At 63.5% G+C, this 27,180-nt stretch overlaps 1 protein-coding gene across 1 annotated transcript in view; it reads left to right on the top strand.

The window, feature by feature from the left end:
• Nucleotides 1-27,180, top strand: part of SPEG (striated muscle enriched protein kinase) — a gene marked incomplete at both ends in the record, with an annotated part of 37,431 nt that overhangs the window by 3,733 nt on the left and 6,518 nt on the right. The window contains 30 exons of the mRNA XM_080346778.1: nucleotides 7,230-7,269; nucleotides 8,538-8,572; nucleotides 9,012-9,101; nucleotides 9,311-9,692; nucleotides 10,817-12,345; nucleotides 13,321-13,464; nucleotides 14,191-14,373; nucleotides 15,937-16,148; nucleotides 16,436-16,524; nucleotides 16,726-16,907; nucleotides 19,023-19,283; nucleotides 20,542-20,700; nucleotides 20,843-21,032; nucleotides 21,174-21,403; nucleotides 21,574-21,693; nucleotides 22,107-22,211; nucleotides 22,311-22,517; nucleotides 22,642-22,765; nucleotides 23,176-23,348; nucleotides 24,118-24,230; nucleotides 24,437-24,605; nucleotides 24,688-24,781; nucleotides 25,144-25,344; nucleotides 25,505-25,565; nucleotides 25,762-25,839; nucleotides 25,999-26,171; nucleotides 26,277-26,303; nucleotides 26,547-26,699; nucleotides 26,852-26,894; nucleotides 26,990-27,058. Of these exons, the coding sequence (XP_080202904.1) occupies nucleotides 7,230-7,269; nucleotides 8,538-8,572; nucleotides 9,012-9,101; nucleotides 9,311-9,692; nucleotides 10,817-12,345; nucleotides 13,321-13,464; nucleotides 14,191-14,373; nucleotides 15,937-16,148; nucleotides 16,436-16,524; nucleotides 16,726-16,907; nucleotides 19,023-19,283; nucleotides 20,542-20,700; nucleotides 20,843-21,032; nucleotides 21,174-21,403; nucleotides 21,574-21,693; nucleotides 22,107-22,211; nucleotides 22,311-22,517; nucleotides 22,642-22,765; nucleotides 23,176-23,348; nucleotides 24,118-24,230; nucleotides 24,437-24,605; nucleotides 24,688-24,781; nucleotides 25,144-25,344; nucleotides 25,505-25,565; nucleotides 25,762-25,839; nucleotides 25,999-26,171; nucleotides 26,277-26,303; nucleotides 26,547-26,699; nucleotides 26,852-26,894; nucleotides 26,990-27,058 (5,636 nt within the window). The remainder of the gene's footprint in view (nucleotides 1-7,229; nucleotides 7,270-8,537; nucleotides 8,573-9,011; nucleotides 9,102-9,310; nucleotides 9,693-10,816; nucleotides 12,346-13,320; nucleotides 13,465-14,190; nucleotides 14,374-15,936; nucleotides 16,149-16,435; nucleotides 16,525-16,725; nucleotides 16,908-19,022; nucleotides 19,284-20,541; nucleotides 20,701-20,842; nucleotides 21,033-21,173; nucleotides 21,404-21,573; nucleotides 21,694-22,106; nucleotides 22,212-22,310; nucleotides 22,518-22,641; nucleotides 22,766-23,175; nucleotides 23,349-24,117; nucleotides 24,231-24,436; nucleotides 24,606-24,687; nucleotides 24,782-25,143; nucleotides 25,345-25,504; nucleotides 25,566-25,761; nucleotides 25,840-25,998; nucleotides 26,172-26,276; nucleotides 26,304-26,546; nucleotides 26,700-26,851; nucleotides 26,895-26,989; nucleotides 27,059-27,180) is intronic.

Below are 27,180 nucleotides of genomic sequence, written 5' to 3'. Positions count from 1 at the left end.
CTGACAGTGTCCCTGGTGGCTCAGCACCTCTCGCCATTTATCTCAGTGCCTAATTTTAGTCCCTTACTTTGCAGTGCTGTGCCCATGTTTAATGCAAACTGCCCCTTCCCTCCAGAGCCCCTGACAGCCATGCTCAGGGTCCAAATGGGATCTAAAACCTCCTTTCACCATGTCCTTCCTCCCATGGGACTCTCTGGGGATGTCTCAGTTTCCTCCGATTGTCCCCCCAGCTCCAGGCCACAGCAGCATTTCGGAGGAGCCCAGGATGCAGCAAGGCTCCAGCGCAGGCTGCTATGCCCCACTGTGGAGTAGGCACCATGCCCGGCTGCGCCAGTGCAGGGGCTGCCTGTGCAGAGCAGAGGTGGTGCTGGTCTCAGCCGATGCAGCGACAGATCTCCGGATCTACGCAGTGCAGGGGGGGCAAGGCTGGACCTGGCTCTCAGGATCCTAGCAGGGCTGACAGGTGGGCTGGCTGTGCAGTCCCCAAGCACAGCCTCGTGCCTGGGGCTGTGCCTGCTCCTTGGCCCTGTGGGTGACACTGGGGACAGCCCATGGACAACTGTTGAAGACCTGGGCTTCCAGCTCTGCCCACAGCCACCTGGGCAGGGGGCTGGCATGGCAGCCATGTGTGCCAAGTCCCTGGCCTGGGGCACTGCGGAGTGGAGGGGCTGCTCCCCGGCGAGCAGAGCAGTGGGTGCAGCTGTCCAGTCAGTCACCTCCACCCCTGCCCTCTTGCCCGCTGCCGGGGGGTTATTTTTGCTGAGGAATGTGCCGTCCCCTCAGATTCTGGCAGGCTGCAAGGCTTGTGTTACAGGCGAGAGGCTGAGACCCAGGCCCGTGGGCGGGTAAATATAGCACCGCCGCTCAAGGCTATGTGATGGGGCGACAGCTTCTTCCTCCTCCCAGGGCTACCCAGTGCTCCCCGCTCCCCTCATGACTCTCATGCCAGATTGCTGGCTTGTGCCCTGGCATGGTGGCCCTGGGAAGGGACTAGTGCTGTCTGCACTCCTGCCGCTTCCCCCCTGCTCTCTGCGCTCAGCGCCTCAGGCAGGGGGGACGCCAGGAGCGGGTCTGGCAGGACAGGGACAAAATGTCTCCTGCTGTCCCACTCCATGCCAAGCTCATGTTGCTGTCTTGTGTCCCCGTGTCCTCTGCCTGAAGCAGGCACTGTGTGCTTGGGCATCCTTCTAGCGGTGGCAAGGGGAGGCTATGCTGTGGACAGCAACTGGGATGTCTCTAGCTCTCAGGAGAGGGGTCACAGCAGAGCATCGCTCTTCTCCATGGCCAGAAAGCTGCTGGTGTGCTGCCCTTCCCCGTGATGAGGACCACCCTACAGCATTTATTTACCCCTGGGGATGGTCCTCACCTCCCCAGGCTCACAGCACATCCCCACCTCCCACAGATTGTCCCTAGCAGCTCTGGGAGGTGCAAAAACACGAAAGATTCATGCCCAGCCCTCCCTCTACCTGAAATGGCTGCATGCACCCACCACCATCAGTTATTGAAGCATGGAGACAGCTGTGGACTGGGGCCGAGCAGCTGTTGGTGCTGTGCTGCAGGGGCAGGATCCGTGCAGAGCTGCTGGGAAGGTCCAGCAGGGCGTGGGGAGCTGCAGTGCTCTCAGCAGTGTAATTAATGCTGCATGTTGAGGAAGTGTTTGGTGTTTGCTTGCCTTGGGGCTGATGTGTGTTTGGCAGGAAAAGCTGGACCTGGGTGGTGATGGGGCCACCTGCTCTGGCTCTGTCACTTGTCCATGCCATGGCCATGCTGGCCCCTGTCCCCTGCCCTGTGTCCCTGTCCTGCAGAGGAGCAGGGCTGTGCCAGGGCTGCCCCAGAGCTGGGGCTGGCCATAGGGACTGCCCCGGGTGCAGGCTGTTATCTCCCACTCCATACCTTCTGCAGGGACACCAGCTCTGCCCCAGCAGGGGGATTTGTGGGTGCTGCTGCCTCTGGAAAAGACTTTCAGCCCTCGCACAGGTGCAGCCCCTTGGAGGTGACCCAGCTGCCCCTCGGGGGCGCAGCATCTCTAGACCACTCCTGGTGCCTTTGCTGAGGGATGGTCAAATGCCTCTGCCAGGGGAGATTCCTTCTGTGCCAGCTCTAGCATTCCTGGGATTTGACGTGCAGGGTCTCCACGGAAACTCCGCAGCATCATTTGAATTGTAGGACTGTCAGAAATGTTTTATAAACAGCTCCTTTTGTACTGGATAATTTGCAAGTTATTATGGAGCCATGAAAAGGCTCATGTTGGGAGTCACGGGCTGGGAAGGGAAGCAGAGAAAAGCTGCTGGAGCCGTCAGACATCATGGGGAGTGTGGTGCCTGTGTGCAGCCCTGCATGGGGCAGCCAGCTCCCCAGGGGACAGGTGAGTGCCATGGGGACAAGCGCTGGGTGTGGAGGCCTCCAGCAGTGTCCCAATGGATGTTCTGCAGTGGGAAAGGGCAGTGCAGGCAGGTGGTGGGGCTGGTACCTTGGCAGTATCTCCAGGAGCCTGGAAAGGGGGCTGATGGGTGCTGTGAGGCTCAATGACTAGATGAGCAGGGACTTGCGGGGCTGAGACTGCCCCTCCAGCTTATTTGCAGTGTGATCCAGAGAACAGGGGGAGGCTGGCAGGGCTGAGGACACTTGGCCAGGGAAGACATACACAGCTTGTGTTAGCACCCCAGGAGCACCAAGAGGTCTTAATGGCCCTGACCAGCCTTACCAGGGACCCACAGCCACAGCTTCTGCCCACAGCCCAGGAGCCCCATTGCAGCTCAGTTCCTGGGCACACAGTTCTGCCCTGAGCTGTGCCATGCATCTTCACCCCAGGACGAGAGGAAGTCTCGTGTGTGTCATACAGCATGGACAAGGAGAGTGGCTCACCTCACTGGGTCAAGCTTATGTTCCCAACAGCCATGAAGCAGCAGTGTTAGCCCAGGGTGGAGCAGGGAAACCAGTCCAGCTATCCCTTGTGGGTCCTGAGGCACGTAAAGGGCAGGGTGCAAGCTCTGCCTTAGGCATTGGGGCTGGAAGCTGTGCGGTTCACATGGGGAAGCTGTGCAGTTGGAAGGGGTGGCTCATGCCGTGGCATGGGCAGTGCCAGGCCAGCAGGCTGCTGTGAAGGACTGTGCCCGTATGAGCTCTCCTCCATGTGCAGGCGGGTCAGCAGTGCTGGGACCCCCACCCTTGTCTTGTTGAGGGGTGTCTGTGTGCATCACTGATGGCTAGAGGATACATGGGCTAAGTGAAGGCTGAAGGGGTGCTGGTGAGCTTGGATTTTGGTGGGACAGTGCTGTGGCATGCTGTGGCTGCACTGCTGCACTGTGTCAGCAGAGCTGCCCTATATGGCGGCACTTTGGGGGCAGCACTTGGAGGGCAGTTGTGTGCAGCGCTGGTGTGGTGGGTTGTTATACTTGTACCCTCGCCAGGGTGTGTGTGTGAGCCGCGGTGGTGGGCTGTGCCCCCGGTGCTGAGCACGGGAGAGAAAAGCAGTTCCTGCGCTGGGTGGTGGGGCAGGATGGACCGATGGCAAGGGACAGTGGTACAGCCGCATCGCTGAGCAGGGGGCTCAGACCCCTGGGTGCCGTGGAGCCAAAGCCAGCGGGGGTCAGGTCGTGTCCCCGCCCCAGCCGTGCCCGCCCCACATCTGTCCTCGTCCCCCGCCACCTGTGCCCTGCCTGTCCCCCGCCGCTGTCACTGTGTGCCAGGGCTGGCGGAGAGGCGGAGGCGAAGGCAGGCGGGGGAAGGATGGAGGGAGGAGCACTCCAGTGATGCTTCATGCTCACAGCTCCAGCCCTCCCGAGAGCCCAACCTGGCGAGCCCCTTCCTCTCCCTCCGCCGTCCCCGGCTGCCGGCGGTGGAGGATGCTCGGAGCATCGCTTGTCCCCGCGGCGTGCTGACAGCGGGGACCCCGCCGGGAGCGGGCTGGCGTCCTGCCGGGCCTGAGCCGGTGTGGCCGGGCCAGCGGGGCTCTGCAGAAGCATGAAGAAGATCTGGGTGAAGAAGCGTTTCCAGGTGAGGGCTCCGGGCTGCCGCGTCGGCGGGGGGCGGGAGGAGGGGGCAGTGCCGGGGAGGGGGAGCGCTTCGGGGTGGTTATGCGGATGGTGATGGAGGTGTGGACGGGGATGGGGGTGGCCCTCCGGCCCTGCCTCTGCCACCCGGAGCTCCCCAGGGCTTCTCCCATCGCTAGCTCCAGCCCCGCTTGCAGAGCCGCCTGCTGCCTGCCTGTCCTCACCAGCCTGGGCAGGAGGGCAGAGGACAGGTGCCCAGCACCGCCTGTGCCAGCAGCCAGGTTGGGACCCCTGCCGAGGGCTTCCCCCCATGCCACCTTCTCTCCTCTCCGCCCTCTGGAACCGGGGCGGCAAATGGAGGCTGCTTGATGGCTCCCCCCAGCCCCGCTGCCCGTGGTCACAGAGCTGGAGACGAGGCTTTGCATGCGTCATCCCCTCCGCGTCAGGAGCATGCCTGGCACCGGCAGGGCTCCTGCGCGGCCCCGCTGCACGCTCTGCCGCCGAGCGAGGAGCAAGGACGTCACTTGGCCTCGGTGCGGGGTGAAGGATGGGGGACATCCTTCCAGGAAACTCTCTCCCCTCAGCTCCTCCGGGGTTTGCAGGCCCACCTCGCAGCTCCACCCGGTGCAGGGTGCGTGGCCTCCCCACTGTCACCCTGCTGGTGGCCCAGAAGGGGCTGGGGAGGGGCTGTCACCCTCAGCCCCTTCCCAGGGGCATGGGATGCAGCAGGGGACACAGGTCCCCAGGGGTGCTGGGAGCCAGGCATGACGGGTCCCTCTGGGGCAGGGTGGGTGGCACTGCCTGGCTGCCCCATCTGCCCTTGGGGGCAGCAAGCCCAGGGACTTGCCTGCGTGGTGAGGCAGGGTCCTGCTCGGCTGGCTGAGCGTGAGGGGCGCTGGGACACCCACAGTGGCTGTCTCTCTGCACCAGGCAAGCCACCCAGTGCCACCCCACTTCACCCCATCCCTGCTCCCTCTCTGCCTGTCCTGCACCAGTAGCACCAGTGCTATCTGGTGCTGGACCCCACATGCCAGGCAGCGGCAGGCTGCAAGGGCTGTGTGACATGGCCCCAGGAGCACCTTCTTGGCCCTGACTCTCCTTGGCCCCATGGCCATGACTAGGGATGACCCATGCCAGGACAGGGGAATCTGTGCCTGGCATGGGGGAGGGAGGCAGCACCAGGTCTCATCCAGCTGCGCCATGAGGCAGGGCTGGAGCCAGTTGCTGATCCCAGCCAGCCCTTTGCCCCACCTGGGGCTAAGTGTGCACTGAGCAGTCTCCTGGGACTCTGCCACCCCTTTTCCTGGGGTGCTAATGAAATCCCAGGCAGGGAGCACATCCCCCACTGTCTAGCTGGCCCCTTCACCCAGACCCCAGCCCCATAGAGAGCCCCGAGCTGCTCCTGCCCCCATTCCACCTCCTGGTTTGGAGGTGACCCTGATCCCATAGGCACCTGTTGTGGGGCAGAAGGAAGGGGCTCAGCCACCCCACAGTGGGTGGTGGAGCCCAGCCCAGGCCTGCTGGGTGCAGTCACCATCTTTGATGGGGAGCTGATGGCGCTAGTCCCTGGGGAAGCCACAAGAGCACCCGATAATGGCACTCAATCGCATTTTCATTTTTTAATGGGGGAATTATCCGCCGATGGTGCAGTTAATCACTCATCTCTCTTTCCCTGGCCTGGAAGACGGGCTGCCAGCCAGAACCAGCACAGTCAGCCAAGGAAGGGAGGTGAAGCCTGGCTCAACCTGAATACAAATGTGTCTCACACAGCCACTGCCCTCTGCCCAGCACCACACGCAGGCAGAGGGCTGGTGGGAGCCCACAAGTGCTGCCCATGAGCAGAGGCTGCTGCTGCACTGGCAACAGCTTTGGGGAATGCAAAATGAGCCTGCTGCCCTTCTGAGGGCAATGAACGACTGACCATACTCGTCTGGCTGTCCCTGGGGGTTGGCTGTCACCAGGGGCTGTTTATCTCTAGGGGCTGGCTGTCCAAGACCCTGGGAGCTGTGGGGAGGCAGTAGAGGCTGGCCAGAGCAAAGGGCTTCAAGAAAGCTAGGTGTGCAGCCCCAGGCTCCGTGCTGGGGAGACAGCATGGTGTGTCAGTGTCCTGGGGAGAACCCATCACCCAGACTAGCTGGGAAGGATGCTCAGACCTGGCAGCCCAACCCTGCCTGTCTGCACACTGCATCCCCGCTCCTCCCTGATTTGGACATCACCCCATCCCTCTGCTTCCCTGGGAGACAGTGTAGTTGCATGCTGGGCCTGGCAGCCAGCTCACTCTCGGCTGGTCCCTCTCTCGGCCAGCAGGTGCCCGGCCCTGGGCTGCAGCACAGACGGCAGCCAAGCTGGCAAAGAGCTCCCAGCACCTCTGCCCCGCGCTCTGGTCCTGCCTGCCTGCCCAGATGGCGTGAGGGAGAGCAGCCCCCAGGCCTCCTGCCCCACGCAGACAGGCTGGTCCCATGCTGCCTGTGCCAGCCAGCCTCTCTCGCAGCTGGCACAGCCTCTGCCGGGGATGGGGGATGCTGTCCCTCTGCTGGGCTGGTGCCCATGGCGGTGTCTGGGCCAGTGCCTGGAAGACACTTTGCTGGCACGCGTGGTGGCTTCGAAGGGGCTGCAGAGCATTTGGCCACCTGCCCAGCTAAAGACCTTGCTGCAGATGGTGCTGGCTGCAGGCAGTGGTGCTGGGGCAGTCGCACTGCCCAGGGCTGGCACCCCCGGGGCATGGGCAGTGGCACAGGGCTGGGTGCATAGTGTCTTCCCTGCTGGGCATGGGCAGTGGTGAAGGAATGGGTGCGTGGTGCCATCACCAAGGGCTCTGTGTGTGTGTGTACACACACGTATGCACACACAGGTGCATGTGAGTGTGTGCAGGGCTGGGCATGCGCCACACGTGTCCACCTACACTCATCCATGGCTGCGTGCACGGGGGTGCGTGCCTGGGAGTGTGTGCCTGTGGGTTCTCTGTGGGTGTGTGCCTGTGGGTTCTCTGTGGGTGTGCAGCCAGGGGCAGGTGTGTGAGTGGTGCTGGCTGTGCCCTGCCAGCAGGATAGTGTCAGTGGCATTGCCTGTGTTGTGCCAGTGCATGTGTGTGAGCAACTGGGGGTGTGTGTGGTGCTGCATGTGCCATGCTGGGGTGTGTGCGTGTGGGTGTGTGGTGCTAGCAGCGCGCATGTGAATGTGTGAGCAGGTGCATGGTGCTGTGCCATGGGTAATGCTCTTTTCTTTTTTCCTTTGCAGAAGACTGGTCACTCGCGGCGCTTTGGGCGCTTCACGCATGGTGCGTTGAGTTACCAGGACCCGGCTCCCCCCACCACCCCAAGCGCACCGGGATGGGGTCTGGCCCCACTACCTTGCCTTGGGGGATGGCAAACAGAGACTGGGTTGCAGCTCGCCAGCCCCAAAACAGGGTCCCAGTCAGCTGGTGGCTTCTGGTGTCCCCTACAAGGCCAGGCTGCTCCTGGCCCTGTAGCTGCAGTTCCTCAGAGGCTGCCAGGCTGTTGTGGCCAGGCTGGGGAGCCTGGTGTGGTGGCAGTGCACGGGGCAGCTGGCGGTGTGCCGGGCTGCAGAGGGGTGGCGTGGGCTGGGGGGGAGCAGTGTGGCCACTGAGGCATGCAGTGGGGGGGAGCGCTAGTGGGGCAGGGGACATGTCCCTTGCCATAGGGTTCTGTTGTGGCAGCTGATGAGGGCTCAGGCAGTGCCAAGGGGGAAAGGCTGGCTCTCCCTGGCTGCTTTGGTTGGCTTTCCTGGGACAGGTCATTAGGGCGATGCTGATTTGGCCTGGCCACATCCTGTTTGTGGGGAGGCTTTCACTGATGTCTTACCCTGAGCATCCCTGCTTTATCAACCAGGGCTGTGTTTTGGAGCAGCAGTTGCCACCAGTGGGGCAGGGGAATCACATGTACGTGCTAGAGGGAGGGTGCTTGTCCATGGACACATGTGTCCGCATGCCCCAGCACCCTCAGGAGTGCCCATCTGGGGCACTGGTTGGAGGGGTCCAGCCCCAGGCTGTGGTGCCCTGTGGAGAACAGGGATGCATGACGCCAGCAGCTCCAGGGACAGGAGATGGCTGTCTTGCCAGGTAGGATGGGTCCGTGGCAAGGGGATGGGATGGTGTCCTGCACTGTGCTGGTGGGACGGTCTGTGTGCGAGGAGGGTCTATGTGCAGCGCTGGAGCGCTATGTGGTGAACATGGGTAGAAAGAGAAAGTGTAGTGGGGAAGTCTGGGGAACCAGACTTGTTTCCACACCCTGTGGGCACCTGGCCCCTGCCATGGGGCTGGGCAGGGCATGGGGTGCTCCTTGTGGGGTCCTGAGACAGGCAAATGCCCAGTCCTGGCCCCATGCCTGAACCCAAAGCCCAGCACAAGGTGCTAGGCACTCTGAGCTGGTGTGGCCCACCCAGGCACTGCCCCAACAGGTCCCTGCCCCATGGCAGCATGGGGAGATGCTGGGGACAAGGTCTCTCCTCGCTGCCCCCTGCATCTCTGCAGGCCGGGCCGATAACCGGGTGTTGATGTCTCTCTCTCTCTTGCTGCCCCTATGGAAGCGAAGTTTTCCGCTCCTGCAGGAAACAAAGCTACGGTAGGAAGACTCCTGCCCAATGCCAGCCCTGTCCCCAGAACAGGCCCTGTGCCCCATTGCTGCCGCCCTGCCCCATTGCTGCCACTGTCCCCCAGCCCTGCCTCCCCATCCACACGCTGCCTGCATCAGATGCATTCCCACTGCTGACATTCATCTCCCTTCCTCCCATCACCTAACTCTGCTCCTGCCCGCTTTGCCTGCCCTCCCCTTCCTGCCCTTGCCCTTCTGGACTTTCCCAGCCCTGGTCCTGCCTCTCCCTGCTGGCAGCCTGTCCTTGCAGGTCACGGTCATGCCCCCTGCCCCCGTGCTGCCTCATCCCAGGGCTGCCTGGGCACAGTTCTCCTGTCCCTGGAGCCAGTGGGTCTGCAAGGAGCAGCGCCATCCTTGCCTGCTGTCCCCATGTTCCCTCACCCCCTGCTCTCTCCTCACCCCTCCTCAGACTCGGAGACGGGTGAGGATGAGCCCAGCGATCCCCAGGTGACGCAGCGCAGTGAGTTCCAGGATGAGACGGCCTTCAGCACCCCCACAGGTGAGCAGGGGGCACCCCACTGGCACCAAGCCCCAGCACCTGGTGCTGGCCCTGGCACCCCACAAGGGCTCTGCTGGGCCAGCTTTGGGGGTCTCCATGGTGGGGGAGGGCTGTGATCCACCCCTGCAAAGTGGAGAGGGCTTGGGGCAGTGCGTTGCTGCTCCAGACGCCCTGGGACACTCTGTGTCAGCTCACCCCTCTCCTTGCAGGTGGGTCCGACACCCTTGTGGACGCCTCCATGAACACGACGCCGACCTCGGTGCTGGCCCTGTCACAGGCAGAGGAGCGCTCCAGCTGGTCGGGCAGCCAGCAGACAGTGGTGGAGAAGGAAACGGATGCCAGCCTCTCTGCACGGGGACCCTACCTCCGCCCCGCTGCCTGGCAGCAGCCGCAGGGAACCCCAAGGCAAGCAAATGCGCCGGCCCCGCGTGGCACCGAGGTCCGTCACCTGGGCGTGGAGCCGCTGGTGCGGGCATCACGGGCTAATCTGGTGGGCACAAGCTGGGGGTCAGAGGATAGCCTTTCGGTGGCCAGCGACCCCTACGGCAGCGCCTTCAGCCTATACCGAGGACGGGCGCTCTCACTCCATGTGTAAGTAGCTGGGGAAAGCATGCGGAGGGGACATCGCGCTGGGGCCATCTCTTTCCAACCCCCGCAGCCATCTCCTCCCCTCCGCTTGGGCTTTCTTTGCCTTCACCATGCCCGGATGAGGTGCAGGGGCTCTGAGCAGTAAGCAGCCTGTTCTTGGTGAGAAGGTGGGAGAAAACTTGGTCAGGGGGGTATAGACTCTTGGGTGAGGAGGAGGGATGTGGAATGGGGTCACTTTCTGCTGTGGCCAGGTTGGCACTTGGAGTAACCTCTGTGTTGCTGTGCAGTCTGCAGCATCCCACCCACAGGCTGTGCTGTGGGTGTCCCCCTGTCCTACCCAGCCATGGGGGCTCTGTGCAGCCCAGGGTGTGGGGACCTGGGGGTGTGTGGCAGCCTGGGACACTCATGGGCAAGGCTCTGCCACCTGCAGTCTCCACTGCAAAGGGGTGGTAGCAGGGGCCAGGGACATGCTGTCTCCCCAGGACGTGCTGATGTGCTCAGACCCCTGTCCCTCCCCTCTGCCTTCAGTCCCCATCCCACAGGCCTGCTCCTTTGACCTCCATCCTGCCCTTTATTTTTTGTTTGGGGCTGTTTTTTCCACCAGAATCTCATCTCCACCTTATGATTTCTGCACCATGAATGCTGAGCCCCCTCAGGGGCACCGGGGTGGGGAGACATGCCTGCAGCAGCATGTGTTGGGGGAGACTTGTAGGCTTGGGGACCCGCTCTGCCTTGCAGAGGAGCTGCCCTATGCCATGCTGCCCTGACACACCAGGACACCCTGGCAAACTGGGGCACACCCCAGCCTGCATGGCAGCCCTGGAGAGGGGACTCACTGGGTATCCCAGCACCACCCTTCTGTCCCATGTCAGTAGCCCTTGGCAAGAGGACACTGCTTTGTCACAGCAGCCCAAGACTCTCAGCCAAGCCAGCCAGATCCCAATGGTCTTGGGGTGTTTGGATTCAGTCTCCAGGGCCCCTTGAGGCTCCCTGGTCCCAGGGCTGCTATGGCCATCCATGCCCCACACTGTGCCCCACTGGGCACCGTGGTGTGGGCTGGGAGCAGGGATGAAGCTAGAAGGCAGGGATGGGCTCTGAACCACTCTCCTCTGTCTCTCCCCTTGCAGCAGTATCCCCCAGGGGGGCTACAGGAGAGATGATCCTAACAGTGGCCCTGCCTCTCCAAAGCCTGGTGCCGAACCCCCAAGGTCTCCTGCTGCCCTGCCACTGACCGCCAAGCCTCCCATCCTCCGCTCGCCATCTCCCCGCACCGGCTCGTGCCTACCGCTGACCATGGGTGCCACATCCCAGCCTGCTGCCCGTGGCCCTGGTGTCCCCTCCTTCACGCCTGTGACCCCCCGCAAGAAGTCCTCGGTGCCAGCCGAATACCAGGACACTGTCCCTGAGGAGTACGAGGAGAAGATCAAGAGGCCCAAGTCCTCGGGATACTCTCAGGGCAGCACACAAGATTCCCGTCCCCAGACACCCATGAGCGATGCGTCTGGCCGCATCTCCGTCCGAGCATCCCCCAAGCTGGTGCGTGCCGGCTCCAAGATCTTCGAGAGGCTGCAGTTCTTTGAGGAGCGGCGGAGGAGCCTGGAGCAGGCGGACAGCCCCTTCACTGCACACCCCTGCCTGCCTTTGCGCAAGACACGGTCCTTTGACCAGCCTAGCTCCGGCTTGCGCCGTGCCAGCACACCAGGCGGCTCGCGGGAAGATGTGCGGGGAGGCGACCGCTGGGAGCAGGGCAGCACAGCAGCGTGCCGACGTTTGGCCTTCCGGCAGAAGGCTGCCTCCTTTGACGAGCGGGGCAAGTTCGCTGGCCGTGTCTACGCCATTGAGCACAAGTTTGCGGAGGAGTTGACCCGCATCAAGCGGACAGTCTCCAAGCAGCAGCTGCGGCGCTCCCAGGAGCTGTGCAAACCCGGGCTGCCCCCAGCACCCTCACCCCCCGTGGCCGGCGAGCCTGCAGCCCCCCGCCCCCCGCGCACCCCCTCCTCACAGGGTGCCGGTGGGCGCAAGGCGCTGCCACCGAAGACTTCACCAGTGGAGAGCATGGGTGTCATCCAGCAGCTGGCACTTTCCAGTGTGGCGCTGGTGGGGCCTGATGGGGAACCGGAGCCGGGAGGGCAGCATGGGAGGAAAGCTCCGGTGCGGGGTGGCACAGCGGCCACTCAGCCTGCCACAGTGGAGGATGCAGGCACCAGGAAGGGTCCTCAGCAAGGAGGCACTGGGGAAGTGAAGAAGAAGGAGCAGTTGCCGTTATCGCAAGCCACCCCACAGGGACGGGCGGCCCTTTTGCAGGCGGGTCCCGCCGAAGGCAGCCCATGCCCTGACGGAGGCCCCGCTAGTGGAGCCCGTGTCCCTGGGGCAGTGAGTGAAGCCCTGGCCTCCCGGCTGGCCGTGCCCCATGGGCTGTACCGGCGGCCAGAGGCACCCACGGAGGTGCGGTTCCTACCCTGGGCAAAACCAGGATTGGAGCAGGAAGCTCGTCTGGAGAGGAGCTGGGCAGGACAGCACAGCATGGGCAGGGAGGTGGAGAGAAGGCAGATGAAAGTGTCAGAGAAGAAAGAGAGTGGCCGGACGGCTCAAGAAGGCAGGAGCACACGGAGCAAGGCAAAGGGACGCCGAGCCAGACCCACCTCTCCGGAGCTAGGTAGGGGCATGACTTTCTGTCCTCCTGCAGTCACAGAGCTGGCTTAGGTGGCCCTGAGCAGGATGGGGGATCCCCAGCCTTCCTCTGGGGAGTGTGGGGGGCCCAGGCTGTCCAAGAGAGCACAGGGATGGGGTGTGGGAACATGGGTCTGGCAGCTGGGGATGTTGTCACCAAGCAGTGCTATAAGACAGACCAGCCTGTGTACCAGTTTGAGCTCATGACGCTTGCTGATGTCTCTGTCCCTCCTGCCTGGCATGGGAAGGATGCAGGGTGCTGACCTCTGGCACCCAGCCCTGGGCTGGTCCCACCCCTGGGGCACAGGCCACCCATTGCAGCTTGTCCCGGCTGGACTGTGCTCCATGCTCCAGGCAGGGCGTGCAGCCCAAGCATCCCCAGGGATGGCTTGTCCAGGGGAGGGGTGTCCTGCCCACCCCAGCATGCAGGGGCAAGACCAGACTGCACCCAGGCCAGGAGCTCCTTCCAGGCTCTGGTCTGGCTGAAGCAGTGCCAGGCCCACGTGTCTGAGGCTCCTGGCACAGCCCCAGGACTGCTGCCCTTGTGCTGGGGCCAGGGCAGGGGGGGGAGCTGGGAGGCTGATGCTGATGTGTTGGGGCAGAGCAGCAAGCACCCTGTGCGGGGCTGGGGGCAGTTTGGAGTAGGGACTGCAGTGAACTGTACGACCCACCTCCTCCCACATCCTTGTGATGCCTCATGCCTTAAGCTGTCCTGGAGCGTACAGCAGGTTGTACTCTCTCTCCCCTGTGGTCCTCTGCCTTGTCCCACTGCAAGCACTGTGCCACAGTGGCCCTTGATATGGCCTTTTGTTCCACTGCATGGCCTGGAGACCTGCTAATGCCCCAGCGAGGGTGGTGGCAGGGATGGGCAGAGGGTTGTGCCCGCATGCAGCCTGGTGCGGCACAGGACCCACTCGCTTCACCCCACTAACAGCCATGGGGCACATCTCTCCCTGTCCAGAGTCTTCCGATGACTCCTACGTCTCAGCGGGTGAAGACCCCCTAGAAGCCCCCATCTTTGAGATCCCCATCCAGGACATGGCGGTGGCTGTGGGGGCAGAGGTGCTGCTCAAGTGCATTGTCACGGCCAACCCCCAGCCAGATGGTGAGCAACTGTGGGACTGAGGAGGTCGGGGGTGCGAGCATGGCCGAGAGGCTCTCTGCATGTCAGCATCCCACCCTCTGAACCATCCCTTGGTGCCACCTGAGATGTGCAAAGAGGGGCACACAGCATCGAGCTGGGTGTCTCAGGGAAGTGATGTGTCCACCCCCGGGGGTACTTCCTTTGGATTGCCTCCCCTAGGCAGGAGTGAAGGGTTTGGGCACCGCCTGCCAGAGCAGGGAGCAGGCAAGGTGTGCCTGCCACCCCACACACTGGGCTGGGCTGTTTGGGAGAGCCGGAAAAGGGCTGCAGAGCACCTCACAGGCAGAGACAAGCGATGCTCTGGGATGCTATGGGGACAGCCCGGATAGATTCCCAGGACAGAGCCCACCTGCCCGGCTCAGGGCTGCCAGGCTCCGGGCATGTAGGCAAGCCGTGGGCAGGGGCAGCTGGGCTGCCAGAGCCTGTACCGCCGACAGAGCTGGGCAGAAGCGAAGCGGCTTTGATTCCCTCCTCCAGCCTCCACTGGAGGGCAGAAGGATGCCGGGAATCAGAGCGGGACCAGCACCGCGCTCCCTGTCAGGGGCCGTGGGAACCCGGGGCGGCTTCCCATGGCAAAGGGGTCCCCAGGCCAGGCAGGGGAACGCCCGGCCTCACCGCGACCCTGCACAGAGCCCCGGGGGAGCTTGGGTTCTCCTACCCACCAGTGACCCTCGCCTCCGCCGGCAGTGTCCTGGAGGAAGGACGGGGTCCCGCTGCGGAGCAGCACGACGCGGCCCATCAAGGCGGAGGGCGAGCGTCATACCCTGCTGGTCAGGAGCGCCCGGGTGGCCGACGCCGGCCTCTACACTGTCACCGCGGCCAACGAGGTGGGGGCGACCTGCTGCAGTGCCATCCTCAGCGTGCGGCCCGGTGAGTGCCGGCGGGAGGCGGGCGGCGGGAGGCGGCGGGAGGAGGAGGGCCGGCGCGGCGGCGGGCCGGCTGCCAGCTCGGCTGCTGCTGTCACTGGGAAGAAACCGGCTTCGTTACCCTACAAGGCTCTGTCTGAACCAAAGCAGCTGACGTGCTCCCGGCAGGCACGGAGGGTTCCTGCCGTGAGGGAGAGCGGGGTCAGGCTGTGTGCATCCTCCGGCGCCCAGCAAGCAGCCCGGTGTCCGGCCTCCCCCACACTGCCCTGCGCCCCGGTAGCCATGGGGATCCCCCTGTCCGCCCTCCAGCCTGCAAGCTGCGGGGATACCCCTGCTAGCCATGGGAACACCAGTGCCCCACAAGCCATTAGCTATGGGTACAGGCAGCCCACACCCCACCCCGCCAGCTGCGGGGTACCCAGCCCACCTCAGCCCCAAGACGCTCCCCATCCCGAGAGTGTCCCTGGGAGCGTATAGAGGCTCGGACCTGCCCTGGGGGCTGGAAGCGCCAAAAATACCATCCACTCCGTGGTGCAGCGGGGCTGCACACCCAGGGACAGCAGTGTCCGGGCAGGGCCAGCTGGGGGCACAGCGGCGGGGGCCGGGAAGGGGCCCAGCAGCCCCTGGCCCCGCGGCGGGCCCTCCCCTGCGCTGCTGGCCCAGCCCCGGGGGCCGGGCGGTGCCGGGGCGGGGAGGGCGCAACGGGCCGGCAGCGCTGCGGGCTGGAGGCGAATCCGGCACCGCCGCACCGGCCCCGGCAGCGGCGGCTCGGCGGTGCGGCCCGGCCCGGCCCGGCTCGGGGCGGGAGCTGCCGGGGCCGCGCCCCCAGGTGAGTGTGGGGGGCGGCGAGGGGGTGCGAGAGGGCAGGCGGGAGGGAGCCGGTGTTCGCGTTTCCCCCAGATCTCCGCCCCGGGGCTGCCCACGGACATCGCGGGGGCGCGGGGGGGCACAGCGCTCGCCGTGCACTGGGCAGCCCGCCCGTCTCCCCTCGGTAAGCGGAGGGGGGGTGAGGACGCTCCGGCAGCCGGGCTGGAGGGGAGCCAGCACCCACGTCGCGGCTGCCGGGCTCTTCCAGCACCCCACGCCGCTTGCTGTTCCTCACCCCGCACCGCCAGCCCCCGGCCCCCGCACGCATGCCGGTCGCGGATGGGTTCCCCACGCAGGCGAGTCGGGTCCCCCGGGGAGTGGGCAGGCGGCCGGCCGGGCTGCTGGGGGAGCGCAGCTGCCAATGTCACCTTCAGCCCTCGCCGGCTCGGGGCAGGGGCAGCCATCCCGGGAATCTGGGCGGCTTAAGGATGGGAGCGTGGGCTGCTGCGTAAGAGCCACTTGAGCCCTGCTGTCGCCTTGCGGGATATCGCGTCCCCTTATCGGCCGGTGGAGTGCTTCTCAACCTCTCCCCCTTCGCGGCCCCACACCCCTTCACTGCCGGCTGCCGCTGAGCTGGGGTGTGCTGTGGGATGGCTGTCCTTGAGCACTCCTGGGGTGCAGGGTCGGGGGGAGAGGTGCCCTGACCTGCCTGCCCAGCTCTGGCTGCTGCCAGTTCCTTATCTCGCCTCTCCTGTTCTAGCCCCCGCCGTGGAGCGGCATGGGAACTTGGCAAGCCCCCTCGGCCAGGCCAGCCCCATCACTTCAGACGAGGAGTACCTGAGCCCCTTGGAAGAGTTCCCTGAGTCCAGCACCCCCCAGCACCGACCAGCCATGAAGCTACAGCCTAGAGCTGAGCATGGGGCTGCCCACGGCTCCCCAGAGAGCACCTTCAAGGCTGCACCCACCTTTGAGGTAAGCCGACAACCCCCATGGGACCTGGCAGAAGGGAAGCAGTGCCATGTTACTGCAGCCCTGTGGTCCTCAGTGCCATGAGGGTCGGGCCTTCCTGCCTCCTGATCTGGTGTGCTCCCAGCACTTGGGCATCCTACACCACACCAACTCTCCCAGCAGCCCCAGCAACTGTAGTGCTCCAGGGCTGCCGTTGTGGTGGGGAACACAAGGCCCCAGATGCAGTGTTGGAGACGTATGGCCCTGGGTGCAGATGGGTGCTCATTGGTCTCTGACTTTTGCTTCCCCAGGTGTCCCTGTCGGACCAGTCCGTGCTGGAGGGGCAGGATGTCAGCATGAGTGTCCGCGTCCGTGGGGAGCCCAAGCCCATAATTTACTGGTGAGTCCTGGCGCTTGCTGGGTCACAGCTGGGCAGGGAAGGAGGGGACAGGTACAGTGACCTCCCCATTTGTGGGTGGTCAGCTCAGAGCTCTAGTCTTTGAGTAGGGTTGGGGGTGGAGGAGTGGGGGCCTTTGGGGGCAGCCAGGCTGGGCATGCAGGGCCAGGTGTGACTGTGCCACTCTACCTGTGTCCTGAGCAGGCTGAGGAACAGGCAACCAGTGAAGTACGGCCGCCGGCACCACACAGAGGAGGCGGAGGGGGCACGGGGACTCTACACGCTGCACATCCTGGCAGCAGAGCGCACTGACACTGGCTTCTACACCTGCAAGGCTGTCAATGAGTATGGCACCAAGCAGTGTGAGGCCAAGCTGGAGGTCAGAGGTAAAGCTCCCCAAGCGTGTTCCCCCTGACCCTGGGGGGCCAGCTGTCTCCAGTGCCCTGCATGAGCTGTTTGGGGAAGGGGCCTCTGCAGACCCCTCCTCGGCGGTGCTGCAGGAGAAGGGAACGAGGCAGCCTGCCCTTCCCTGCCGCAGCACAGTAGGTGCGAGCCAGGAGCAGGGAAGTGGAGCTATGTGCCTGGGGCTGCCCACAGGGGCTGGCCCTGTAGCAGAAAGCAGGCTGCCCTGCTATCCTGTCTAGGTGTGTGGCCCCACAGCCCTGCGTCCCACTGCCCAGCTGTGTCAGGTTGTTGACCAGCCTGACCCAGAGCCTGCTGCTCTCTGCAGCCCAGCTTCACCCCCTGTCCTGCCACACACCTACTGCTGGGGTTGGGTGCTGCCTGTGGTTGCACAGGGAGGGCTTTTGCCCTTGGTTGCCCTGCAGGGGACATCTCTCCCCACTCTGATGTTCTGATAGCTCTCTCCCTCCCTGCCCCAGGCTGACTGCGTGCTGTGTGCCAGGCACAGGGCAGTTTGGAGAGGATCCCCTTTGCCTGTTTCCAGTGACAGCCCCTATGCACGGGACTGGGCTGTCCAGCCCCCTTTTCCATCCCACCCCAGCTCTGCTGTGGTCCTCCTGGGACCCCAGTATATATATGCAAGTGGGGTGGGGGGAGCTCAGGACTGAGGGCTGGGCTCTGCCTGGTGTCCCTCCATGTCAGGGCAGGAGCCTGCAGGGATGAGTGATGCTGCCTCCCTCCTCTTGCCCTTTGCTGTGTGTGCCCTGCTGCCCCCAGCCCTCCCTGCTGATGGCTGCCTGAGCCCCCTGGGCTGCGCCCATCCCACCTTGGCCTTGGCTGCACTGCTTGTACCCTGCTGGGTCCCCGCTCCCAGCCTCTGGCAAAGCGCGGCGGCACAGGGGTGGGAGCGGGAGCCAGCCCCATGCCCAAATGCCGGCAGTAGCTGGGCTGCGGGGGCAACAGCCCAAGCCCCAGCCCTTCTTTGGGGGCTCAGTGGGTGGCTCTGTGCCTTGGCACACACTCGCACCCCTTGTGCCGGCGCTGGCGTGTGCCTGCGTGTGTGCTGGCCCCATTGCTGCTGCACTAACCCTTCCGCTTGCTGACTGCGGTTTTTGTCTGTACGCAGGGGGAGTACGATAAGGGGGTGCATCTCTCAGAGCCGCGGCCATGGGGCTCTTAGTTGGACACCTCTTAGGCAGTGGACCTCACCTTGTGTTATTACCTTCTGCTCCATCCACCGCCTCGTCCTGGATGCGCCGTGGGGACGCGCGGGCCCTCGACTGCGGGCAGGGGCTCACCGGATGGCTGGGGGAGGCAGAACCAAGGCGGGTGGGGGGAGCGGTGGAGGAGCGCCAGGCACCCTGTCACCTGGGCCAGGGCAGCTGTACAATGCTGTCTTATCTCTTGCACCGTCCATTTGTCCCTGTCTGCGTGTCCTGCTGCCCCTCTCCTTGCTGCCCAGGGAAGGGGAGCAGGGAGCTGAGCCCACTGTTGCCACCATGCCAGCCAAGGCTGTAGGGAAGGGGCTGCAGTATGGTGACAGCTCTGCAACAGTCACCTTGGAGTGTGGAGGACAGGAGACACTGGGGACCTCTGCAGGGCAGCACCCTGTCCCAGCCGCAGAGGGGAGGGAGAGCATCAGCCCCTTTTGCCCAGGCACCTGCCTGGCCACTGTGAGGCATCCCTTGCTTCCCCAGGGCTCAGGGTCCACCTGGAGCCCGCGAGCTCTGGGTCTCTTCTCTCCGGGGAGGGAGCTCGGTGTGGGGGTGGGCTGCGAGGCTGTGACCCTTTTTTTTTTTGTAGCTCTAATAAAATCTGTTTGGTAAAGCGCTGTGTGGTGTGTTCCTGGCACGGACACCTCCCCTCACCTCCAGCCCCCTCCCCGGCTCAGCTCTGCTTTCCATATCTCGTCCCCCCCCGCCCTTCCCTGCTGCACCCCCTGCCCGTCACGCCAGGCCTCGTCTGCGCATGCAGCCCCTACCCTGCACGCACCCCTTGTCCCGCATGTTCCCCTCCATCCCCACCACCTCTCATGATTTGCTTTTCAGTTGCTGAGACGCGTCTCTCTTTCTTTCTCTCTCTCCCCGCTTCCTGGGCAGCTCGCCCCGAGTGCCAGTCCCTGGCCATCGTGGTTCCCCTGCAGGATGTGGTGGTCGGGGCGGGGGAGCTGGCACTCTTTGAGTGTCTGGTGGCTGGCCCGCCAGACATGGACGTGGATTGGCTGTCCCGGGGCCGGCTGCTCCAGCCCGCCCTGCTCAAATGCAAGATGCATTTTGACGGGCGCAAGTGCAAGCTGCTGCTCACCTCCGTGCATGAGGATGACAGCGGGATCTACACCTGCAAGCTCAGCACTGCCAAAGGTAAGCGGTGGTTGCACAGCTCCCCGGGGAGGGTCTCCACTCAGAGCTTGGTCCTGAGGTGGTGCTGGGGGTGGAAAGCCTCCCCTGCCCCCATGTTTGGGGCTCTGGTGCCCCTGGGATGTAGCTGTCAGTGCAGGAGGTGGGGGCCAGGGCGTACTTGCTACCCCAGGAGCTGGTGAGCTTTCCTCGGCTGGGAAACCTGGTGTGCACCAGTCCTTGGGGTCCAGCTCTTGAGCCTTGCAGCCCCCATCTTGCCCCACTCAGCTACTCTGCAAGCATGCATGCAGCTCCCAGAAAAATGGGGAGATGCATTTGTACTATGGCTGTACTGGCCAAATGCAGCTGCCCCGTACCCTGGCTGCAGAGCCTCTAGCTGTTCAACTCTGGTACCAAACTGTCTCTCCTGTTGTGGGAGGTGGCAGAGGGTCAGGGGGTCAGGGCTGCCCAACCCCTCCCACCAAGCCATCACTGGTAGCAGCTGAGGAAGAGCAGCAAGACCCAGCCTCTGTCTGGTGGCTCTGACACCCCCCTGTGCTTGTGCATGCTGCACACAGCCTCTGTCCCCCACAGCAGGGTAGGAACAAGGGTCCTTTCCCCATTCCCAACCTGCCCAGGCAGCCCCTCAGTGGTAACCCAGGCTGCGGTGGGTGCAGGGCACAGTGCCATTCCCAGCCTGCTGTGGCTGGTGCCTGTGCATCCCTCCCCAGAGGAGGTTGTATGCCTGCAGGGATTTGAGGGCAGCAGCAGTTTTGGGTGAAGGGAGGTGAGGCTGTGCCTCACTGTGGTATCAGAGTGGATGACAACCCCATCATTACAAAGCAGTCCCTGCTGGAAACCGCTCTCACTCAAGAGCATTCCAGCTGTGCCCAGCCCTATACTGCCCTGGGTGCTGTGTGCTGGTGCTGCCTGCTTCAGCATCACCACCCTATCCCTAAGGGATTAGGCCAGGTGTGACCCCCATGCTTTATGGGTAGGACAGGGCATCCTGCCTCACCTGGCTGCTGGCATCTGTATTGCTGAGGGGAGGAAAAAGGCACCTGACTGCCAGCAGAGCCTCAGCCCTGGGCAGGGGGGCCTTGCACACAAATGTGCACCCACCCTGCTCCACGCAGGGACAGAGCCTGGCACCCAGCACACCCGGGCTCAGCTACAACTACATTGGCTGCAGGGGCTGCAGCTGGGAGGTTGCAGGCTGTCTCCTGCCCTGCACACACATGTGCCCTGTGGGGCTCACGCCAGCCCATTGCTCTCCTTGCAGATGAGCTGACCTGCAGTGCCCGGCTGACAGTGCAGCCCTCTGTGCAGCCACTCTTCACCCGCAAGCTGGAGGAAGTGGATGTGGTGGAAGGGCGGACAGCACGTTTTGACTGCATGATCAGTGGGACTCCCCCGCCAACCGTCATCTGGACCCATTTTGGTAACTCCCAAACCCAGAGGGCCTGTGCAGGGCCCTGCAGGGAGACTTCTCTGCATCAATGTGGGGGCTGCACCCAAGGGCTTGTGCACAGCTGGGGCTGGGAGTGGTGCTGGTGCTGATGCTGTTGTGTGTCTCTGTGCAGGCCAGCCAGTGCAGGAAGGGGAGAATGTGCGGATTCAGCAGGATGGGGGTCTGCACTCGCTGGTCATCGTGCACGTGGGCAGCGAGGATGAGGGGCGGTACACGGTGACCGCCAGAAATGCACATGGCCATGTGGAGTGCTCTGCAGAGCTCTACGTGGAGGAGCCGCGGCCATCTGCTGCCTCCCAGATGTAAGAGCTGGGGGTATCTGGGAGCTGCATCCTGCCTGCTTGCTACCCCCTGGGCTCTGGGAAACAATGGGCTTGTACAAAGCCTAGGGCTCTGGGCGGGGGCATCATGCTCCTTCTGTGAGCATGTGTGGGCTCTTGCAGCTCCAAGCTGGAGAAGATGCCATCCATCCCAGAGGAACCAGAGCAGGTGGAGACAGAAGCAGAGTGCTTCACCATGCCCGATTTCCTGAAGCCACTGCAAAACCTGGATGTGGTGGAGTCGAAGGAGGCTGTGTTGGAATGCCAGGTGGCTGGGATGCCCTACCCCTCCATCACCTGGTTCCACAATGGCTCCCGCATTGACAGCACTGAAGACCGCAAGATGATGCAGTGTAGGGCTCCCCATCATCCTCCACACCTCCTTGGGGTCCTTCTACCCTGCCCGCGGCAGCCCGAGAGGAGGCATGACCCCCCCAGACCTTCATGCCCCACGAGGCAGGGAGGGAACCTCTGTGCCGCTTGGCTGGTGGGGTCTTACCTATGTTCCCTTGTTTCCCTCCAGATAAGGATATCCATCGCCTGGTGTTCACAGCTGTCAGCCACACACATGCTGGTGTCTATAAAAGTGTCATCGCCAACAAAGTGGGGAAGGCCACGTGCTACGCGCACCTCTATGTCACTGGTAAGGGGCAGCGGGCATCACTAGGAATGTGCAGTCGCCCACTGCTGACCTGCTGGGCTGTGTCCTGGGGCTGGGGGTTGGTGGTCCCATAGCAAGGTCCTAGGGTGACAGGATGGCAGGAGTTCAGATTGGAGGGGACCTCAGGAAGCCTTTAGCCCAACCTAAAAGCAGGGTCACGTGTGCAGTCCTCACCTTGTGGGGTCTGGACTCATCCCTGGACCCCCAGGTCCAACACAGGACTTGCTGGAAACATCAGCACCACAGGGGCTGCCAGGCTTAGCCCTTGCCGCCACTGGTGAGGGTCACTGGCCCCATCTCTCCCCTCCAGCCCACATCTCCTGGGGTGTCAGGCAGATGCCCTGAGGAGCTGTGGCAGTGGCCATGCTCACACCACTTCCTGCCTCCCCACACAGATGTGGTGCCAACCCCCCCGGATGGACCCCCCACCGTGGCCTCGGTGACCGGCAGAGCCATCACGCTGACCTGGAACAAGCCCAAGTGGCTGGACACTGCCATAGGTGAAGGGGTTGAGGATGGGCAGGGGTGGACAACACTGTGGTGGGGTGCACAGGCCTGCCTGGTGCTGGGGACTCTGCACTGACTCTCTCCTCCTGCAGACCCCAACTCGGTGACCTACGTGGTGCAAATGCAAGTGCTGGGCACGATGCAGTGGCTGGTGCTGGTGGCTGGCGTGCGGGACACCACCTACACAGTGCATGGGCTGACCAAGGGTGCCCAGTACCTCTTCCGTGTCATCACTGCCACCCCCAAGACCAACAGCAAGCCCTCCCCGCCTGTGGGGCCCGTGCAACTCCTGGATCGGGGTGAGGGCAGTGGGGAGGGGACAGTGGCTGGGGTGGTGAGGGTCTCTGTCTCTGGTGGAGTGGTGAGCTGGCCAGAGCTGGGCAACTTGGGGTCCAGAGGTGGTGGTAACAATCTGTGTGGCAGGTCCCTACCTGGAAGAGGCTCCGGTCATCCTGGACAAGCCAGACATGGTGTATGTGGTGGAGGGCCAGCCAGCCTCCATCACCATCACCATCAACCATGTGGAGGCCACCGTTACTTGGAAGAGGTAGGACAGGGCACTGTGTACATTGCCTGCCCCATGCCCAGCATCATCCCATGGGTTGCGAAAGGGGCTCTCCCACCAGCTCCCTATGCAGCCCGCAGTGCGTGGGGATCCTTCCCTGGAGCTTGGCTGGATGTGCACCCAAGGGTGATGTCCAGGGCTGTGCAGACCTGCATGGGGAGGGCTTTTGGGGGGGCAGGGTTCTGGGTTCTGTCTGTGTGGTGCTAAGATTCTAGAGCCCTTCAGGAGGCAGACCTATTGGGTGCGATTTGTTTGTGGGGGATGCAGGGTGGGAGCTGGGGCTGAAGCTGTCTGTGGGTCAGGAAGTGGCCATGGGGCTGTGGGATCGGAGCTATCAGTGGGGCAGTGGGGTTGCCTGTAGGGCTGTGATGTGGCAGCTGCTGTCCCCGCAGGGGCGGGCAGGTGCTGGGGGAGAAGGAGGGCATGTGCGAGGTGACGATGCCGGACGACGACCAGCACTGCCTGCGGCTGCTGCACGTGGGCCGGGGGGCCGTGGGGCCGCTGGCCTGCGAGGTGAGCAACCGCCACGGCACTGCCCGCTGCACCCTCCGCCTCCACCTTGCAGGTATGTGCCCCTGTGCCAGGGGTGCCCGTGCCCCTCTGCGAGGGGGTGGCATCACCATCACCCTACAGTGATCCAAGCCCATGTGCCATAGGGGCACTGCCCCATAGCATGGCACTGGTCCTCAGTGCTCCATACTCATATGCCATGGAGATGCTGCTCTGCAGGGTGGCAATGACCCATGGGGCCAAAAACCCATGAACCATGTGTTGATATTGCTGCCTGGTGTCCTATACCCATATCTGACTATAGAGATTTCACATGTGCCCCATGGCTGTGTGCATGGGGTGGCAGTGCTCCATGGTGTCCTTCAGCCACGTGCCATGGGTGGCACTGCTGCAGGGTGTCCCATACCTGTGTAGAATGGGGTGGCACTGCTCCCCGGTACCCTATAACCAAGAGTCATAGGGAACATATTCACAATGTCCCACAGAGGTGTCACGTGTGGTACTGCCCACAGTAGCCTATATCCATGTCTAACGGGGAGATGTGGACCCATAGTGCCCCATGGCCATGTACCATGGGTGGCACTGCCCCATGGTGCCCCACACGAATGGGTGACTGCCCCACAGTGCTGCAGGCACATGACACTGTGTGGCCTGCCCTGTAGTGTCCCGCTCCCACATGCACCATGGTGACACTGCCCTGTGGTGCTCCATGCCCCTATACCATCATCTGGCACTTTCTCACAGTGCCCAACAGCTCTACACCCCACGCCAGTGGCAGTGGGGTGGCACTGCTCCATGGTGCCCCACGCCCCATCTCTCGGCAGAGGCACCACGCTTTGAGTCCATCATGGAGGACATCGATGCCCAGGAAGGGGAGACACCACGCTTCGCCGTGGTGGTGGAGGGGAAACCACTGCCAGACATCATGTGGTACAAGGTGGGCTGGGACCCCAGCATCCTCTTCCTGACCCACAGCTCCCCCAGACCCACACTCTCCACTGACTTACCTCCATCAATATGCTGGGGCTCTGGGGTGGTGTTTGCCCCAAGTGATGCAGAGCACTCCTCGTGCCCCATCCATGGGGAAAGGGTTGTGGGAGCTGGTCGAGGATGTGACCCTGCTGATAACGCTGCCACCCCCAGGATGGGGAGCTGCTGGAGGAGAGCAGCCACCTGAGCTTTGTGTATGAGGACAACGAGTGCTCGCTGGTGGTGCTGGGTGCCGCTGAGCCCGACAGCGGTGTCTACACCTGCACGGCCAAGAACCTGGCTGGGGAGGTCTCCTGCAAGGCAGAGCTGGTGGTGAGGGCAGGTACGGCCAGCTGGACCCCAGCCTTGGGGGGCAGAGCATGGGTCCCCGGCTTGCCCCCTGGCAGCGCCTTTCCTTCCCCCAGCCCAGCCTGCTGTCGATGCCGCCATGGAGGAGGAGGCACTGCACAAGGTGCGACGCCTGACCGACTACTACGATGTGCACGAAGAGATCGGGAGGTACGGGGCTGCCAGCACGGGAGTCAGCGGGGCACCCCGGGCACCGCAGGGACAGGAGTGCTGGAGCCTGGCTGCACCCTGACACTCTGTCCCCAGGGCCTGAGCTCAATGATATGCCAGACCATGATGTGCTGTGGCTGGTCTCAGCTGCTGATATATGCTCCAGTGTCAGCTCACAGTGGGGAGCTGGGGTGGCCAGGGCAAAGCCAGGCATGGGGTCTCTCTGAGAACAGTCCTGGAGAGCTGCTGGGGCTGCAGGCAGCTCCCTGTGGAGCAGGCACCTGCCCCAGCTGCTTGGGGAACGGGAGGTCTCCTGCTCACCCACCTTCTTATCTCCTCTTACCCCCATTGCTACATTGCAGGGGGGCTTTCTCCTATCTGCGGAGGGTGACAGAGAAGAGCAGCCACCTGGACTTTGCTGCCAAGTTTGTCCCCGGGAGGACCAAGGCCAAGCAGTCAGCACGCCGGGAGCTGCACATTCTCTCGCAACTGGACCATGAACGCATCGTCTTCTTCCATGATGCCTTTGAGAAGAAGAACGCCGTCATCATTGTCATGGAGCTGTATCCTCCATGTGCTGCTCTGGGAGTGTGTGGTGTGGGGAATGAAGGCGTGATTTTGGAGGGGATGGGTGGGAAGAGCAGGTGTGGAGTAGCTGGCTGCCCAGGAAGGTGCAGGGCACGGTGGCACATGGAGTTTCTGTGCTCCTTGACTGGGGCCCAGCTGTTCCAAGGAAGAGCTGCTGGACAGGATGGCGAGGAAGCCCTCAGTGTGTGAGTCCGAGGTGGGTGAACCCTGAGGGGGCAAAGTGATGGAGGAGAGAAGGAGCCTGGGGCCACTGGGGTTTGTCCCAGCCCAGGGACTTGCAACACGTTGTATCAGGCTACAAAGGAGGCTACGGCCTGCACCCTCCTCTGTACAGGGTCAGCACGGGGCTGAGCCACGCTCAGGGCACCCACCCTCCCTCTGCTCTCTCACAGATCCGGTCCTACATGCGGCAGGTTCTGGAAGGGATCTGCTACCTGCACCAGCACAGTGTTCTGCACCTGGACATCAAAGTGAGTGGGGGGCTCTCTGGCCCCCTCCCACCCCACACCCGCACAGAGGTGTTCCTGCTGTGCTGCAGGGAGCTTGGTCCTGCTGATGGGGGACACCCCTTCACTGGGGGGAGCCTCTGCCTCCTGCCAAGCTCCCCTCTGCCCCGCGCTGTCCTGTAGCCAGAAAACCTCCTGATGGCGGATTCGAGCAGCGAACAGGTCCGGATCTGCGACTTCGGCAATGCACAGGAGCTGACGCCTGAAGAGCCACAGTACTGCAAGTATGGCACCCCTGAGTTTGTTGGCCCCGAGATCGTCAACCAGAGCCCCGTCTCCAGCGTCACTGATGTCTGGTAAGGGCAGCCCTGGGGTGGACAGTGGTCTCCCCGCTATGCCTGGAGGGACTGGGCACCCCGGAGGGCTCATGCTGTGCAGTAACCATGCTCTCCTCCCTGCAGGCCTGTGGGAGTCATCGCCTACCTCTGGTAAGTGTCCCTGGTGGGTCCGCATGGGAGCGATCCCCTTCCTGCTCCCTTGCTGGCTGCAGTGCTGGGGCTGCAGCCATGCACATCGCTTCTTGCAGACTCAGCCTCCTCCCTGATTGCTTCTGCTTCTGCCCTCCCCACGTCACTAGGGCTGGGGTCTAGGGTTCCATCCTTGGTCCCCTGTACTTGTCATGCTGTTCCCCATGTCCTCCCAGCGCAATGACAGTGTCCCCTCCCTGGCAGCCTGACGGGGATTTCCCCTTTTGTTGGGGAGAATGACAAGACGACACTGATGAACATCCGCAACTACAACGTGGCCTTCGAGGAGAGGATGTTCCAGGGGCTCACCCGGGAAGCCAAGGGCTTCGTCATCAAAGTGCTGGTCAATGACAGGCTGTGAGTGCTGCGGGGGCTGGGGAAGGAGCCTTTTGCTCCAGGGAGGGGGGGGTCCCCCATGCATCGGGGGGCTGTCCTGCCTCCTGCCCTTCCCTGGGCTGGCCAAAGCCCCCAGCCCCAGGCGGTTCTCACCCAACGGTGTTGGTTGACAGGCGACCCAACGCGGAACAGATCCTGGAGCATCCCTGGTTCAAGGTGAGCCTGGACAAGAACTCAGCACCTGGCAGCAATGGTGTTCCCCTGAGCCTGCTGTAGGCTCTGTGGGACACCGCTGTACCCTCACTTTACAGACGCTGGCCAAGGGGAAGGTCATCAGCACCGACCACCTGAAGCTGTTCCTCTCCCGTCGGAAATGGCAGGTGAAGGCAGGAGTGTGGGCAGGAGTGTGGGCAGGAGGGGGGCAGGCAGATCTGTGTGCTGGGCAGGACGGGGTGATGTGTGCTGGGCAGGATGATGCCGTGCCACCCACCCAGGTATGACC

Source organism: Nesoenas mayeri (genome assembly GCF_963082525.1).
Source record: "Nesoenas mayeri genome assembly, chromosome: 6".
NCBI classification, from domain to species: Eukaryota; Metazoa; Chordata; class Aves; order Columbiformes; family Columbidae; genus Nesoenas; species Nesoenas mayeri.
This window is presented reverse-complemented; position numbering and strand designations above follow the sequence as displayed.